This window comes from Poecile atricapillus, chromosome 18, assembly GCF_030490865.1.
Source record: "Poecile atricapillus isolate bPoeAtr1 chromosome 18, bPoeAtr1.hap1, whole genome shotgun sequence".
Classification (NCBI taxonomy): Eukaryota; Metazoa; Chordata; class Aves; order Passeriformes; family Paridae; genus Poecile; species Poecile atricapillus.
Window position 1 is genome coordinate 4,987,889 of NC_081266.1, and position 17,148 is coordinate 5,005,036.

At 45.4% G+C, this 17,148-nt stretch overlaps 2 protein-coding genes across 2 annotated transcripts; both read right to left on the reverse strand.

Annotated features, from left to right (window-relative positions):
• Positions 1 to 57: 57 nt before the first annotated feature.
• Positions 58 to 7,967, reverse strand: TUBA8 (tubulin alpha 8). Its single transcript, XM_058852853.1, has 5 exons — positions 7,752 to 7,967; positions 3,844 to 4,066; positions 3,026 to 3,174; positions 1,475 to 2,155; positions 58 to 574 (listed from the first exon to the last, which is right to left on the reverse strand). The coding sequence occupies exons 1-5, from the start codon at positions 7,752 to 7,754 to the stop codon at positions 281 to 283; spliced, it is 1,350 nt and encodes a 449-aa protein (XP_058708836.1). The 5' UTR covers positions 7,755 to 7,967; the 3' UTR covers positions 58 to 280.
• A 1,854-nt stretch (positions 7,968 to 9,821) lies between these two features.
• On the reverse strand, positions 9,822 to 15,130 carry PEX26 (peroxisomal biogenesis factor 26). The gene is made up of 5 exons (XM_058852866.1): positions 14,807 to 15,130; positions 14,316 to 14,456; positions 13,648 to 13,961; positions 12,847 to 12,993; positions 9,822 to 12,451 (listed from the first exon to the last, which is right to left on the reverse strand). The coding sequence occupies exons 1-5, from the start codon at positions 14,995 to 14,997 to the stop codon at positions 12,348 to 12,350; spliced, it is 897 nt and encodes a 298-aa protein (XP_058708849.1). The 5' UTR covers positions 14,998 to 15,130; the 3' UTR covers positions 9,822 to 12,347.
• Positions 15,131 to 17,148: the final 2,018 nt, after the last annotated feature.

Genomic DNA, 17,148 nt, shown 5'->3' on the forward strand with positions numbered 1-17,148 from the left:
GACCTACATGGAATGTAATGAGTTTACCATGTACATTAAAGTTTAAACAGGCTCAGATTAAGTGTGCAAGGGAGAACAAGTCTTTTTACATTACTGGGAGTGGCATTAATACAGCTGATGATATCTTACAGAATAATTTGCCTGTCATTTATGGAACAAAAAATGTCACTATATGAATTCTCCTAAATTTATGTTTGCAACGTGCTGAAAACCTAATTGTTGACACATGCAGCACAGTGATACAGAGACAATTCCGTGCTCACCAGGAACAACATGTATTTTAAAATTCCTCCACATCATTCTCTTCTTCAAAAGAGTCAGTTCCCACTTCTTCATAGTCCTTTTCCAGGGCAGCCAGGTCCTCTCGGGCCTCTGCAAACTCTCCCTCCTCCATGCCCTCGCCCACGTACCAGTGCACAAAAGCTCTCTTGGCGTACATCAGGTCAAACTTGTGGTCCAGCCTTGCCCAAGCCTCGGCGATGGCCGTGGTGTTGCTCAGCATGCAGACTGCCCGCTGCACTTGGGCCAGGTCCCCACCAGGAACCACCGTAGGAGGCTGGTAGTTGATCCCAACCTGGAAAGGGGAATGTGAGAGAAGGCTGTAGAACAGCAGGAGGCAGTCAGAGAGCTGAAGAAATGCGAGTGAAGTTACAGGTGCTGGGGAAGAGTGGTGCCATTCCAAATGTCAAATACCATGATGCACACCCACTTTAATACCTGTACTATTCTACTGTTTCATGTACACTGATGAGTTTGTGGCTTTTTTAAGAGCTACTCAATACTGAACACAGAGTTTTGCCATGACACTCTGTAGAAAGTAACACAAAATGTTGGTTCCCAGTGGAAAGTTGACATTGCTGCAGGAGCTGTTTGTATGACAAATGTTTTTCCACTGTTAATGTCTGTATCGTTGAAAATATGTTTCCCAACACTTCTGTGTAGCCAGTGTGGAGAAGCTGTATAAAATTCTAAGTTAACTAAGAGATTCCCTAATATCAGCATCTCCTTTATTAATTTTATCAGTTTTGGTATTTCCTCAATTTTAGATTGTGCCTCAGAAGCAACGCTCATTGATTTGTTCCAAAGGTTGGGTCTTTCAAAACTTCTTTCAATTTTAACCCGTACACACTTTGAATTTCCACTTATTTCAATATCTAAGAGCCTGTGTCAATGGATGTCCGAAGGAGAAAAGGCACATTCTATAAAAATGCATCCTTCTTTTGATCATTGGGAAATATCTATATTCCCCCATTTTGGGGTGAAATGGGAGAAATAGACAAGATAGAAACCCTTAAATACAAGTTTTCTACTAGACTGAACCAAAACTCATCCTTCTTACGTTCACTGGGAAATATCTCTATTCCTCCATGTTCAGCTGGAAACAGAAGAAACAGAAAGACTCAAATACAAGTTTTCTACTAGGCTGAACCTGCATTTTAAACACCAAAGAGAAGCTCACGGCGGCCCTACTCACCTTGAAGCCTGTTGGACACCAGTCGACAAACTGGATGGATCTCTTGGTCTTGATGGCAGCAATGGCGACGTTGACGTCCTTGGGCACCACGTCGCCGCGGTAGAGCACGCAGCACGCCATGTACTTGCCGTGCCTCGGGTCACACTTCACCATCTGGTTGTTGGGCTCGAAGCAGGCGTTGGTGATCTCGGCCACCGAGAGCTGCTCGTGGTGCGCTCTGTCGGAGGAGATGATGGGGGCGTAGGTCACCAGAGGGAAGTGGATGCGCGGGTAGGGCACCAGGTTGGTCTGGAACTCGGTCAGGTCGACATTCAGGGCTCCATCGAAGCGCAGCGAGGCGGTGATGGAGGACACGATCTGGCTGATCAGGCGGTTCAGGTTGGTGTAGGTGGGGCGCTCGATGTCCAGGTTGCGGCGGCAGATGTCGTAGATGGCCTCGTTGTCCACCATGAAGGCACAGTCCGAGTGCTCCAGGGTGGTGTGCGTGGTCAGGATGGAGTTGTAGGGTTCCACCACAGCGGTGGAGACCTGAGGGGCTGGGTAGATGGCAAACTCCAGTTTGGACTTTTTTCCATAATCCACAGAGAGGCGTTCCATCAGCAAGGAGGTAAATCCAGAGCCGGTGCCGCCACCAAAGCTGTGGAAGATCAGGAATCCTTGCAGCCCAGAACAGGCATCAGCCTGGAAAGCAAATGAGAAAGTGAAACAGCAGCAGGTGGAAAAGGTGGAAAAGACTTTGCTACGTGAGCTTATCCTGAGCTGAAGGAATGAGCAGTCATAGGCAGAATACAGCATAGATTTCACATCAAGGTTTCCTGGGAAAAGGCCGGTGATAATTCCAGCTTTTGCTTTCCTCACTGTCTGAGCTTATGACATAGGGATCTGTCCAGGCCTGTTATGGATGCTGAAAGCAGGCAGGGAGAACAGAGCCTGTGTGAAACTAAGCCACACAGGCTTCTCAGTGTGGCCTGAGAAAGCATCCAAACAATCCTTGATAAAGGACAGCAATCTGCAGGTGTTGTTTAGTCAAGGGGTGGTGTTCCGCTTAACCAATGCTGGTGATGTGTTGCTTTAATGACCAATGAGAGTTTTACCTCTCAGACCTTCTCAAACATGTGTATAAAAGAAGATTAAGAATAATAAACTTTGCTCTCTCGGACAATGCAGCTGAGCGAGTCATGTCGTACTCCTCGCCGTTCCTAATACAGTGTGATAGCCTCTCTCTCTGAACTTCACACTGCTCTGTTGTTCTAGCTGAAACCAGCAATCTACAACTGCATAATCCACCCTTCAGTATCAGCACTGGTGCTGTAGGGCTGTGCTAATAATTAAAAATTACATATTCAGAGCCACTTTATAAAGATGGCTGGAGGCATGCAGCTGGGAAGTGAACTACTGTTCTCTCTTCTGCACCACATCCAGGATACCATCTGTATGACTTGCAATCTCTTTTCTGACCCACTGGTATCATCTAAAATTAGCAAGCTGTTAGTTCTGCCCTTCTTTCTTCTGCAGAGTCCAAACTGCTGCTTCAAAACCGCTGGGATTTACCAGTTTACGGACGCGATCCAGCACCGTATCGATGCTTTCCTTGCCAATGGTGTAGTGGCCACGGGCGTAATTATTGGCTGCATCTTCCTTTCCAGTGATCAGCTGCTCTGGGTGAAAAAGCTCCCGGAAGGTGCCAGCCCGTACTTCATCTGAAGAAGAAAGAGGAAATTGTAAGAATATGCTCCAGTGCCAACAAATTCTGCTTGTTGTTGGCATCAGCGCACGCTCTGAGCCACAGGAGTTCATGTGATGCCAAAAGACAGATGCTGATGGAGAAGGGAAATGTCTCCAGAGCATTTTTTTGTTGTTGCTTTTGACTGATTTATGGTGCATCCTCAATCCAGCCACTTGTCTTCTCATGAGCTTGTTGGTGACAAGTACAGCCTGCACCCACGGGTCCCCACTAAAAATAAAAAAAAGGTGTGAAGAAATTCAGGTGTTCCAATTTTCTGACATCCCTCTAAAATTGGAGGGAAGCGATCAGGCTCCCACTTTGAATCCAAACTGAAGAAAAGTGGAATTTGAATGGCAAAAATGTCCTGATAAACAAATCCAAAAGTTGAATATTGATGCAAAGAGAAGATTGTACACACCCCGTGTACCGGCTGTTAAACTGCTGGGGATCCTCCTGTTCCTGTGTTTGTAACACTTGTGACAAAATCTGGCATCCTGTGTCACAAGAAAATTAATTTTATGCTATCTAGTGTCAGTTTGAGGTACAAAGGGTTGCTTTGTGCCAGTGAAGACTGGTTGCACACCATGGTGATACAAGGGAAAGCAATCTCATATCCATTCTGCAGGTTTATTTCTCTACTGACCTACCACAGTTGGTTCCAAGTCCACCATCACAGCCCGTGGCACATGCTTCCCAGTGGCTGTTTCATTGAAAAACGTGGTGAAAGAGTCATCAGAGCTGAGTTTGTTTTGCAGGTCCTTGAAGGTGCCGTCGGGCTGAATGCCGTGCTCCAGGCAGAAGAGTTCCCAGCACGCATTTCCTATCTGCACTCCAGCCTGGCCAACGTGAACAGAGATGCACTCACGCTGAGGGGAGAGAGAAGAGGCAGGGTCAGAAAAAAGTGTACCTTAGCTCTCCTGATTCCTGGTGGTTACATTTTCCCACTGTGTTGCTTTTCAGAAAAATCAGTGAATTTTTACTGTCAGCTGTTCATCTGGTTGTTCAGCCCCACGACCACAATGAGACTGCACATTCCAGATACTGGGACAGTTCTTTAAAAAATTGAGACTGTCTGCTGTACTATAGAAGTATATTAAAACAGCCAGGAAAATTAAGTCAGGAAAACTTAATTTCAATCACACAAACCCCACCTTCCTTCCTGGATTGGTGCTGCTGAGGAGCCCATCCCAGTTTAGTTTATTTTTACTCCTGGCTGGAACCTGACACAGCCGTGGCATCCTTCACCCTTACATAACCCAAGGCAGGTGATGTCTTTTGATCCTTCTACCCTGTGATAGCAGGCTGGTGTGGAAACTTGGAAGAGCTGCTTTCACCTAAGGAAATGATTTCAGATTTTCTTGGTCAAAACAAACATTCCTTCCAGCTCCTGAGCAGCCATTGATTTTACACCATGGCTCCATTTCTTGTCAGGCAGTGCCATTTCAATGTAGTGTATTTCCATGATTTCCAGCATTGCTTCTGTGGAAGCCAGGAAGAGAAAACTGTGTAACCCCAGACTAAAGCAGGCAGGAGTCCATTGCTCCAAAATCCTGTATGCTTAAAAGTACAGGAGCTTGAAGGCCATGGTGCTGGGTTTCATAAGTTCACAAACAGAATTATGAAGCAAATACTTGTGGGTTAGTCCCAAAAATTGCAACACTGTCTGCACTGAAAGGCATTTTTTTGAGGAAAGAGTGGTTTTAGGCATGTGGATTTTTTCATATTTGGTTTCTGCTTTGGAGCAATTCAAGCTGCCTGAGCTCTGATTTTGTGATACTCAGGGCCTTGTCTATGCTAGGGAGCAAAAAAGAGTCAGGTCATAGTACAGAACACTGGCCTGTGATCTCCAGTGCTGATTGACAGTTCAAAAAAACTGGCACAGTTTTGGCTTAGGCCAGTTAATATTTTTCCAGACAATGCTTGGGCACCATGCAGAAAACAACTCGTCAAAATTGTGAGCAGCTCAGTGACCACTGCCAGGCTTTGGAGAGGGAAGGAGAATTGAAATGCCCAGATATGAAGCCAGCCTGGATTTAAGGGCAGAGGACAGTCCTCACTCATTCTTGTTGTAATATTGCATTTAGAGATAATCAATGGCACTATCAGATTTGACCAGCTAATTTTAATTTATTTTTTTTTAATCAAATTCTGTAACTGCTTACCTAGCAAAATCATTCTGTGACCTGGGAATGAAATGTATCTTCCCCAAAAACTAAATTTTCAGTTGCAATGTGTGATCAGCAACATCTCTGGAGCAGTTTTCTTCACAAATTAACATATATTCTTATTTAAGAATGATAACTGAAGACATTTTTTCAGAAGCAACTAGAATTTCAAAAGTCACCACTGCCCCAGCTAGTCGTCCCCAGAAGCTCAAATGAGCATGAAAGCTCAATTTAAATCTTTCATTCAATGAAATAAATTATTTCTTTTCAGTACTCATTTCTAAGCTGCTGTCCCTGCAAATGCACATGTTCTCAAGAGTACTTGCACAACCCTGTTTTTTCCCAACTGAGCTGTGCAAAAGTCTCAGAGTTATTTGAGTGACAAGGGGCTTTATGAGTGAGTGTGTTGCAATCTGGAGGATTACCCAGGAGACACTGAAGGCATATTTGGGCTTAGAGAATTCAATTAATGCTGACTTTCCACAGGGCAGGCTCCTGCCTTTTCTTTCAAATCCCAGTGAGAATCTGTAAGAAAAATAAGTGTTTCTTTTCTTTTCTTTTCAAACACAGCAGTGAGGCCAGCTGGCTTTTAAAAAAATCTTTTAAAACAAAACTACAATTACAAGTCAAGCAATATTTTAAACCTAAAGAGATGCTTTGCTCACTTCTTCAGGTCTGCTTTTTCACAGATAGAACAAGTTCATGCTGCCTTAGGAAGTTAATATTGTAAAGCTTCATACAGGACTGTAGTTGAAGATTTTTCAGACTGAGTTTTCAGCTGTAAGTTTGAAACCATATCTCAACCCTGATTTTTGAGCCATTTCATCTTCTCCTACCTCAGCAGTAATTTGGAAATATTCTACCAAAGAGAGAAGAGAGTGAAAAAGAGGTTTCTGATTTTGCATAGTAAACAGCATTAAAATAGATGCTAGACTTTTAGTTGGGAAGAGAGTGGGACTTCTTCAGCGTCACAGTCAGAGTAAGCTGATCTTTATGTGATATTTTAATTTGGAGCCTATTCCAAACTCATGTTTCACATCCCACCACTAATGCACCAGGACAGATCCAACAAAGAAACAGTAGAACAGACCAGATCCTTTGCAAAACTAAACCTGGGACAGCTTTAAAAAAACAAGCTAATACCTGGCTCCAGGAGTAATAATATTTAATAATAATATTCAATAATAATATTTAATATTAAATATTGCAGTATTTACTGCAAAAGGCAGACTTTAGTCTTCCAGCTGTTCCACAAGCACTCTCACTTCCCTAGGTCTGGGGAAGCCTGTGGAAGTATTTTGCCTGCAAGATGAGCTGGCAGAAAGTAACACAGCTCTTCCTCTGCACCAAAATTAGACTCAGTGCTAGAGATACACTGGGGTACAAGGTGAAATGGTTTTTTTCACATTCTAAGAGGTTTTGAGGGATTTCTACAAATTTATAACAAACCCCCAACACTTAAAAACAAAGGGCATTGTTTCTTAAATTAATTAATTTACTTAGATGCATACGTATATAAAAGGATTCATGGACTCCAGAAACACACATGCATACCCTGTATAGCTATGGATAGAACAGCCATTGGGGCTAAATTAATTTTAAACAGACACAAAGATTACTGACTTTTTTTTTGTTTATTTCTGAAAAAACATACCTAAAAAAAAGGATCTGTCACTGGTAACATCTTGTAGCAATACTGCTTTTCATTCATTATGGAGGTTTTTTTTTCATTTTCAGGAGAAGGCTTCATTTTTGTGAAACACAAGAAGGAGAGCAATTTAAAGGAAATAGAATTAATTTTTAAGAGATTCCAGAAACTGAAAAAATGTAATTTTTTTGTTGATATTTTTTCACTAAACTATATACAAAACCAATTTTATTTATTTTTTATTTTTCATGGTTGCTTTATTTTGAGTAGATGAAAATGTTACTTTTCTCAAACAAATGCAGTAGAAAAATAAAGAAACTTTTGACACATACATTTATATATTATCCATGTAGCCATGATTCACAAGCTTATAAAAGTAGAAAACTAGGACATACACACCAGGACAAGGAGCTAAACTCTGTCTTTGGCTAAAGGATCTCATGTAGGTAAGTCCTAATTATTCATACGAAAACAAACTAGTGTTGAGAAAATGTGGTCACAAGAAGAAAGTACCAAACAGCTGAGACTCCACATCTAATTGATCTTGTAATTCCACTAATTAGGGACTCTCTGAAGAAAATGTAATGCTGTAATGCCTCAGTGAGATTTTCTGTGCTCCTTTCCCATCTCCTCACCTGGTGAGTGGTGCGTGAGGTCAGGACAACAGCAGAGCCCACTGCCTTCCCTCGCCCACGGCCCTCCCAGCCCCCGTGTGCTCAGTGCTCCCCATCCCCTTACCATGGTGCCTCCAGAGGTGTTTCCCTCCCTTTGGGATCCCCTTGGGATGGCTGGTGGCAGCTCTGTGCCGGAGCCTGGCTCTGGGCTGCAGGGCAGGAGGAACCCCTGGCCCGGCACTCGGCACCTGCTGCCGCGCTTCAGCGTCGCAGCGCTGGGGGAAGAGGTCACCCTGCTGCCTCCAACACCCCTCCTGTGCAAATCCTCCCTCACAGGCTGGCCTGACACACCCCAGGCTTCCAGCTCAGTGCAGACAGCCTTGGCATGCTCATTAATTTGGAGTGTGGCCATGTGGCACGTTGTACGCTGTGCTTTCTCAAACCTCGGGGTTTTACGTCACCTGCAACATGACAGTTCCCTGTTCTGCCAACACATCACACCTCAGTTCCAGCACAGAAGGTGTAAGAGAGCAAATGAATGGAAAGGAGAAGGATAGAACAAAAACAGAGATCTGGAAAGTAAACATAATTATCATTCTTAAGTGTGCTCTATTAGTGCTTTTAAATGATCTCCTGGCTTCTCTGTTAACATTTCAATTTACTCCTATTACTTCTCTTTCCATGTGCAGTCATCCAGGCTGTCAGCAGGATGGGACAGCTTTCAGTACAGACTCTCACTGCTCTTCCCAAACAACAGGAAAAGATTTGATTCTTATTGCAGTGTTTATTGCAGGACAGGTCTGGAGGCATCACCCCAAAATTCTGACATCAAATTGGTGCAGTCGCCTCCACCCTTTTGGTCTTTCTGCACTAATTCCCCACTGGAAACAGCAGCTTCTCTCAGTAGAGAAATCCTCATTTTGATGCAACTCCTGGGTAACAAAGAGGAAGGCACACTTGATTATTGAATCTGTGTTATGTATCCCCAGACTTTATAGATGTATGATGTTTAATCAGCAGACATTAAATAGACAATTCCTAAAATGTAGGTTAGTCTACTCTGGCATGATGATATTAACAGATTGTTCTGTCACTGTTGGTGACCAGCATAGAAGTATCCTCTTTAACACCTGCATTTTAAGAGTGAGAAATAGTTCATACTGGTTTTTATAAACTCACTTTGGTATAGTCTTCATTTTGCTGCTCTTTACATAAACCTGCAAACCATTACTCTTTGCTTTTGGCTGGGAAAAGCTACAGATCCATTATTTCTGGAGTCATAGCTGTTTTTTAACAAAGAATTTCCATGATAATTTCCATCTGCTGCTTTGCTTAAGCTGAATCTCAGAGTTCTTCAGAAAACCATCAGGTCATTGCTTTGAGACTAAGGAATACTCTCACATTTTCATACCTCTGAAAATGGCGTTTTGGAATAACCCAGAACTCAGAAGTAGCATTGTACTGGTTTAACCCCAGCTGGCAACTGAGCACTGAACCAGAAGAATAAGAACCTGTGGGTTGAGGTATAGTTTAACACACAAAGCAAAAGTTGTGCCCACAAGCAAAGCAAACCAAGGAGTGGATTCACCACTTCCCATGGGCAGGCAGGTGTTCAGCTACAACCAGGACAGCAGGGCTCCATCACTGGCTCAGGAAGACAAACACCATCCCTCTGAATGTCTTCCCCTTTCTCCTTCTTCCCCCAGCTCAATATGCTGGGCAAATATGCTGGAGATTGAAATACACCAAGAGGCAAATGAAGGACAGTCAGCTCCTTTTCTTCCTCTGCTGGATGTACATCCCTCCCTCCTGACAGGTTGGTTGCCTAAATGATTCACCAACAGTGTCAGAAACATGGATTATTTTAGAATACTATTATGCCATTTTACAGAACAGTACACTCTTAGTAAGTTCTCAGGTGATCACACAAAATCCTCTTTTCCTTTTAATTTGGGACATGTAAGTATTTGCATTTCCCATGCATAATACCTTCCTCAGACAGTGAATGAAGATTTAAACACTTTGCATTCCCTGTAGAACTGGTTTCTGTTATTCTGTTGCCACCTGCTGGGCAAACCAGCAGCATTTCCTTTCAGGATTTCTGAACTTCTCTAGTCTAATAATTAAGTACCTGTATAACATTGCTACACTGATAAAATACTGGTTTTCAGGCATTATCCCTGAAACAGAGAACTGTGCTATGGATTTTTATTTGTAGAGTTTCTCTCCTAATACAACAAGGTCAGAACTATAGTTAGTTCTAATATGAAGATAGATTCATCTAATAATGATAAATACCAGGTATTTTATTCTTGGTAGTATTGGTCTTGGACATCCCAAAATGCAGATTTACGCCCTACCAACATCATCAGTGGATTAGATCTCATCAGATTCACACCAAAGACATTCTTGACTTAATTCAATCTCTGCTGAAACTATGAAACAATGTGAAACAATTCTGGAAAACTGTGATATACTTTGTAGTGTATCAATAGAATGAACACAATTTTTTTTCATACCCTCAATCACAGCACAAACAAGCAACTCTACAAAGAGGTCAATCAGTAGTCATTTTATTATAAAAATTAGATACTGCAGTTTTAGTATTAATTGCAAAAAAAAAAAAAAACCTGATAGCTTATTTCTGCCTTCTTGCTCTCTCATGATGATTTAAAAACAATATAAATTCTAAATCAGTAGTACCCCAATAAAGTCAACATTTCCAACCTACACTTAAAATAAAGTTGAATGTTAAAAATCCTGGTAAATGACACTTAACAGCATTCTAAAAACTGTGAATAGCCTGCTGAAACCACTGGTCCAAACCAACCTCCAAAACAGCATCTCTGCCATCCAACTAAAAATGATGCCAGAAGACTAGAGCAAAAAGTGTTCATTACCTAACAGTTACTTTGGTAAGAAATTGGCCTGACTTCACAGTGAAGTTTGCCATTTCATTAACTGGCTTAAAAAAGGACTTAACCTGTGGCCTTGCAAAGCAGGGGGGGCAGAAGACTCATCCTGGTCATTTCTTGGAAGAGCTCAGCTCCAGACAGAGCTTTTGTGTTTCACTTTACCTGATTTCACATCAAGTGTTGGTTGCAGGAACCATTTAGCAATACCAAAGGCTGTTCCTCCCTGTGTGTGCAGAGTATGTAAGAAATTACTTTTTTATATGGAAAAGCTATGTGCTACTTAACCTGGTGTAGAGTCCTGGCAGAGACAAAATCTTTGGGGAGGGATATGGGATTGGTCTGGGTTTTAAAACCTCTGGAGACAACTAGGCAAGGTTGTTACTGCACTCATGAATAACCTGCCTGAGTTTGTCTGACAATAACCCTTTTTGGGATAATTTTAGATGAAACAGACAACTATTTTAGTAGTTTAGATGAGACTGTTTGCAAAGTGCCCCAGTAGGGAGCAAAGCAACAGATCCCACAGAGTCTGAGGGTACCAACACGCCCATCTGTGTGAAGAAAAAACAGGAACAGCTACCAGCTTGGAGAATGGTTATTGCTAGAGACAAAGGGCACTACTGCTGCCAGACACCACACTGGGATCTCTCCTTGGAACTGACCTCTTGCCAATTGATGAGAAATGGGTGAATGGATGGAGGAGAAATTAATGTTCTACCCCAAACCTCCAGTTTCTGCCCCAGGCGGTTAGAAATGCAGTTGGTCTGGTGACAGACCTGCAGATGTACAATTTTCTTGCCACTGATCTGGGGAAGACCTTGTGATGTCAGAGAAGCATCTTTTTCTATAAAAAATAAACTTTTGTTCTGAATGACAGAGCATTGCTGAACTACTCCTATCTAACCTAGGGCTTTGGGTACTGGGGACTTGGGGAGCAAGTCTAGATACACAGAGAGACTTTTTGACATCTATGTGAACAAAGTAAGAGGTAGGGAAAGAGTAAAACAAAGCAACAACTTGAGTTGTTCAACCAGACAATAACATAGAATATAATTGAAAAAAACAACTCTATTGCCTTACCACCACCACCAAGTGCTTCTAGGAATGACTATGCATCAGGCAAGCACTAAGTGCTGTAATTTGCATTTAAGAAGAGTAGGTACAGCACAACAGTCTTTGTGGCCCACCACCCCATCTTTCTGGCTTAAATATGACTAAAATCCAGTGTGCCTGTCCAAAGAGGCATCAGTCACAAGAGAAACCATGGCTTTCAAAATGTAATAGGCTTTACTATCTCCAGTGTTTTTCTTCCATGTGCTTGTCCTAAACCCCATGCTGCAGGAACTGGGCTTTTCAGATGTCTTCAGGCAAAACAGAATATTCTCCTAATCACTGGTACTCTGCTGCCTTCTACAGTCACGCCTCCAGGAACACTATTGCACTTGTTCAGAGAACTGCTCAGCATTTGCAAGGATGAGAACTTCTTCCACAGTTCATAACTGGCTACACAACCCTCACTCAAGAGACACATCCAAAGCAAAGTGTTGGAAAAGCTTGAAAAAGAGGATTGAAAAGGAAGATTCTTATTCAGTTGCAGATAGGGAAGGAGTGGCTTTACCCTAGTGTTGGACGGGACCAAGCAAAATGTCAGGAAAACTTGCTGTGGCTTCAAAATTCATACACCACCATTCCCTGTCTGGAGAAATTCCAGGAGTCCACAGGTGGTCATCTCAGATTTCACCAGTCCCTGAAGAGCCTGGTAACATCCCCAAGACAAAGGTGACACCTTTAGTGGAGGAAGACACTTAGTCTCGAATTGGAGGCCTATGGATTGGAGAAAGCATGGCTGACCAAGCCTGTCTGAAGAGCTGGACCAGTTTGTAAATGAATGGCAGTGATGTGGGAGAAGCTGCAAAACAGAACAAAAAGGTAAAACCAGCTTGGTACAACTAACTAGGTAAAACTAACATAAACTAAACATATTAAGAAAGAACAACCCCCAACTAGAGTTAATAAAAACCCAGCTCTCTTCCTTCCTCCAGTGAGGAAAAGGCTGAGTTTAGGACAGCTCTGCCTGCCTCTCACAGTCTGTACCTTGTCTGCTGGAAAGAGTTTTCAGAAAACTGGCATTTGTGGAGCTTCATCTTTCTACATGGACTGCAACTGGAAACATTAGACAAACTAAGCTCCTAGTCACCCAGATTTTGTGTCTCCCTGAGACATTCACCATACTAAATACAAGCAAATAATTTCTTTTCCATAAGCACAATGAAATTTGAAAAACTGGAAATCTTAATCATGTACCTGGGTCTAATCTCACCACCACCAGGTACAGCAAAAAAGTAGCCAAGAGCATCTTCTTGTAAGGAAGTAAATAGAAGTGATTTGACATGGACCTCATTGCTCTACGCAGCAATGTCAACATGGTCAGGAGCTTTTGGGACAGCACTCCTGGAAAACAAGAACAGAAAGGCTGTTAGGGCAAGGTGAAGTTTAAAAAGTAATCACACAGATATAGACAATAAAAAAACTAAGATACTGGAAGTCTGCATGAGAGCTGGGTTGGGTTTGGTTTTTTATACAACAGAGAAACAGCAAAATTTTGTAATACACTTAATTATACTTCTTTTTTAGGCATCTACTTTACTGCAATATGATCTTATACCACAGTAGTGCCAGCTTCTGTCCTGGGAGAAAACATCAAATGATTTACAGTTCTGGAGAAGGAGCAGTACTTTAAAATGCTAGACAGGCATCGTTCTACTTGGACTCAACTGTAAATGGAAATGAAGTAAATTGTACACAGAGCCAACAAAACTTATTGTCAGGTAGTCTTAGTTTTCCTTTTTTACCTCAAAAAAACCAACCAAAACCTCCACAGTGCTTTTGATCCTGGACATTAATTGTCAACTCCTGATGCTGGCAGACTAAATATGCCTTGCAATTCTTAGCAAAGGTATCACTAAGACTTTTAATTCCTGCTGTGATACACAACAGGACTTCCTCACGGCAATATTCTTAATAGCTGCTACCCTTCGCCAGCAAGGGACCAGCTTGAAATGAAACCATAAAAAGAAGAGCACAAACAACAGAGGGAAAGCCCACCCAGAACAGTTTCTGTGGCTGGGTCTTGCTGCTCCTCAGCAGCCGAGTGTGTCTCTTCCCGCTGAGCCCAGCGGCGGCGGCTCTCGCGGACGGTGCCGAGGATCGCCAGCTGCCGCTCGCTGTCCAACGTGACACAGCCCCGCACCAGCTCCTCCGCGCCCTCGAAACGCCCCAGTGGCAGCAGCACCTGCTCCAGGTACAGCTCCAGCAGCTCCCCGAACTCGGGCAGGCTCTGGTTGGCACCGGCTCTCAGCCAGCTGCTGCCGACCTCCAGCATCACCTGCGGCTCTCGCACTTTGCTGTACAACAGGATGCTGAAATGCAAGGGAGAAGCAGGAGAAAACCCTGAGTCTTTGTCAGAGCTACAACCCACAGGCAGCTCCCAAGAAGGAACAAATCAGGGTCTACATCAACACACACAGAGAATTCTGAGGCAGACAACAGGTGCAGCTATCGATGTTACTCTCTCAGCATCACCCCTTCTGGACTTGATCGCCATGAAGCAATCTTGCAGGCATGCTCCAGCACACACAGGTCAAGAACAGGCCTGTCCCAGATCTCACTTACACCACACAAAGTGAAAACATCACGTAATAGCCAAGCCTGGCCTGCAGTTAAACCTAACGTAAGCCCTGTGTGTATATCTGACAGAACAGACAGAAACTCACCACAGCTCCAAAACTTTTGGAGGCAGATGTTCAGGTACATGGTAATACTGCAGCACCCAAGACAGAACTTCTCTCCACCGGTTCATCTCGGCCAGCGCCTGAATCCCCACAACACAAAGGGAGCATTTCACTTCTGCAAAACTGGTAAGGAACAGACACCTAAGTAAGTGCTTCTTACAACCACATTTCCCCTTGTATCCCTTCCAGTGAGCTTCAGTGCAGCCCAGGTACCCCACAGCTCTCTGCTTCCCCTCTACTTATCCCCCATAAAAAGCCCAATTCGACCTCCTAGGATACACACTGTGACTGTATCTCTGAGAGAACGAAGGGAAGGCTGCTGGGCACACCCCACCTCCCTCAAACACAATGAAACGCGTTAATACCGACAGGGATAAATGAAACCCCAAAGCAGCGCAGGCGTGGCCTCAAGTTCGAAGGCAGCCGGGCGCTGATGCGGCACCGAGCAGCTTCCCCGTGCCCGCCGCTCGCACCTCTCGGGGCCGGGGCCGGGGTCAGGGCCGGGGCCGGGGCTGGGGCCGGGTCCCAGGCTGTCGCAGCCCGCCTCACACCGCTCCACGGCGGCGGCGAAGTCTCGGTGCAGCACCAGCAGATCCGCCGCCTCCTCCAGCAGCGCGGCCGCCTGCGCCGGCCCCGGGGCCCAGGCGGGCGGCTCGCCCCTCATGGCCCCGGCGGGAGGGCTCTCCCCTGCCCCGCACGGCTCTGCCTCAGCCTCCGGCTCCAGCGCCGCCACCGCCCCCGCCGGGGCCCGGCTCGGCTCCGAGCCGCTCGGGCAGGCACCGGAAAGCCGGGCTGGAGCCGCCCGGCAGCGGAAGGGCCGCCCCGGAGCATCCCGCGGGCCGCCGGGATGTGTAGGCCCTGCTGCAGGAGGGCGGCGGGGGTGGCGGCGGGCTGGAGCGTCCCTTACGAGGAGAGGCTCTGAGGGAGCTGGGTCTGTTCAGCCTTGGGAAGAGACGACTGAGAGGGAACCTCTGAAATGTGAATAAATACCTAAAGGGAGGAGCTAAGAAGATAAAGGCAGGTTCTGCTCCGTGGTACCGAGCAGTAGGACAAGAGGCAAGGGGCAGAAACTGACGCACAGTAAATTCCACCTGGGCAGGGGGAAGAAGTTTAGTGTGCGGTGAGCTCGCACTGAAACGGCTTGGCCAGAGCAGGTTTGCAGTGTTCCTTCATGGAGATATTCCAGAATGGCCTGGATGCAATCCCGTGTGCTCGGCAGTGACCTTGACGGAGCAGGGAGCTGATGACCCAGCCTGACCCCCGCCGTGACCCTGCGGGGATCAGCGGTGCAAAGCGGGCTCTGTGGGACCGACATCGCTGCCCGTCCCTGACAAAACGCGCTTCCTTCATCTCCTCCCTCCTGTGGCCGCCGAGGGAAAGGGGCCGAGCCCGCCTCGGCTGTTCTCCCCGCGGCCGCCGGGAGTCAGCCCAGCCCCGGGAGTGTCCCGGTTCTCCTCTCCCGGGAGCCGGGGCTGGATCCCGCCCGGCCGGGGATGGATGCTCTCCGCTCCCGGCCGCCTCCTGCTCCGGGCACCTCTCCCCAGGCACCCCGTGCCCGCAGGTTTAAGCACATCACGCTGTTAATGGATTTGGGGTGTAATGACAGCGTCTCCAGCAGTGCCCGGCAGGCAGAGATTGGCGTTCTCCTCCGGTTGTTGTTTAAAAACAACAGGGTGTCTTGGTTACAAGGTAATTGCCTCAAACGCTCTTCAAAAAGGGATCTCTGCAGGAGAGACGGGATTGATTTCTCTCGCAGCCTTTTTAGACAACCGACACATTTATCTGTCCCCCCACTATGATTATGTAATTAAAAAAAATAAAAAAATCAAACGGGCTGATAAAAAACACGGCGCATAGTGAAACACATCTTTTAAAGGGGATTTTCTATGCCTTTTCAGTGTGGGGAATCTGATTAAAAAGTTGATCAGAGCTCTGTTTTTCTAGGTAGCTGTTTCCCGGAGGCAGGACCGCGCACCTGCCCCTCTCGGCAGCAGGAGCAGCTTTTACACAGCGGCGCATCCAAGGGGTTGGCACACCGCCCTTAGCTGTGGAAGAGATTCCCGAAGGATTCTGGCTGGCTACGGTAAAACCACTGCACAGAAACATGTGAAAGGAAGGGCCCAGCAGCAAGCAAAGGCAGAGATAAAGGCGTTTCAGACTTCTCTTTCTGTTGCTCGGAGCTTGCAATTTGGAAAACAGCATTCCTTTTTGGGAACTACAAGTCCCAAAGTGCACTGTGGGAAGAACGTGCCTCGTACCAGCTAGTGCCCAGCACAAATTCCCAAATATGGATAAGGAATCAACTTTGAAAAAGACTCACACTGGCTTGGATGCTCCTCACTGAGACTCAGAAAAGGAGTGAGACAACACAAAAACAAGGTGAGTTTGCGCTATGCAAAGATGCTGTTGGAGAATTTCTTTCATGGGGCGCAGCCAGTGATGTTCTGTCCCTTAGAAGGGCAGCCCAGCATTGCCCTGGTGATGTTTGCAGGAGGTGTTGTGGCCACGGAGGCAGCTTTTGGAGCCGGGCTGTTGTTTCAGGTGGGGAGTGAGCAGCAGGAGCTGCGGAGTGAGTCAGATCCTGTTTCCCTGCGGATGCGCCTGAAAGACAGAGCTGCAACATTGATGCAGTCATGTTAGAGGCTGGGAAGGGTCAGGGAGAGGTAGGAGTTGCTCTGAACGGCAGCTCCGTATGAGTTGCAGTGTGTGGTTGTGTAAGAAGACAAGGTGGACAAACAGCCTTGTAATAACAATAATTATAGGTTAAATTAATTTCTCCGTAAGGCATGGTAGAATGTTTTTGTACTTCACCCCT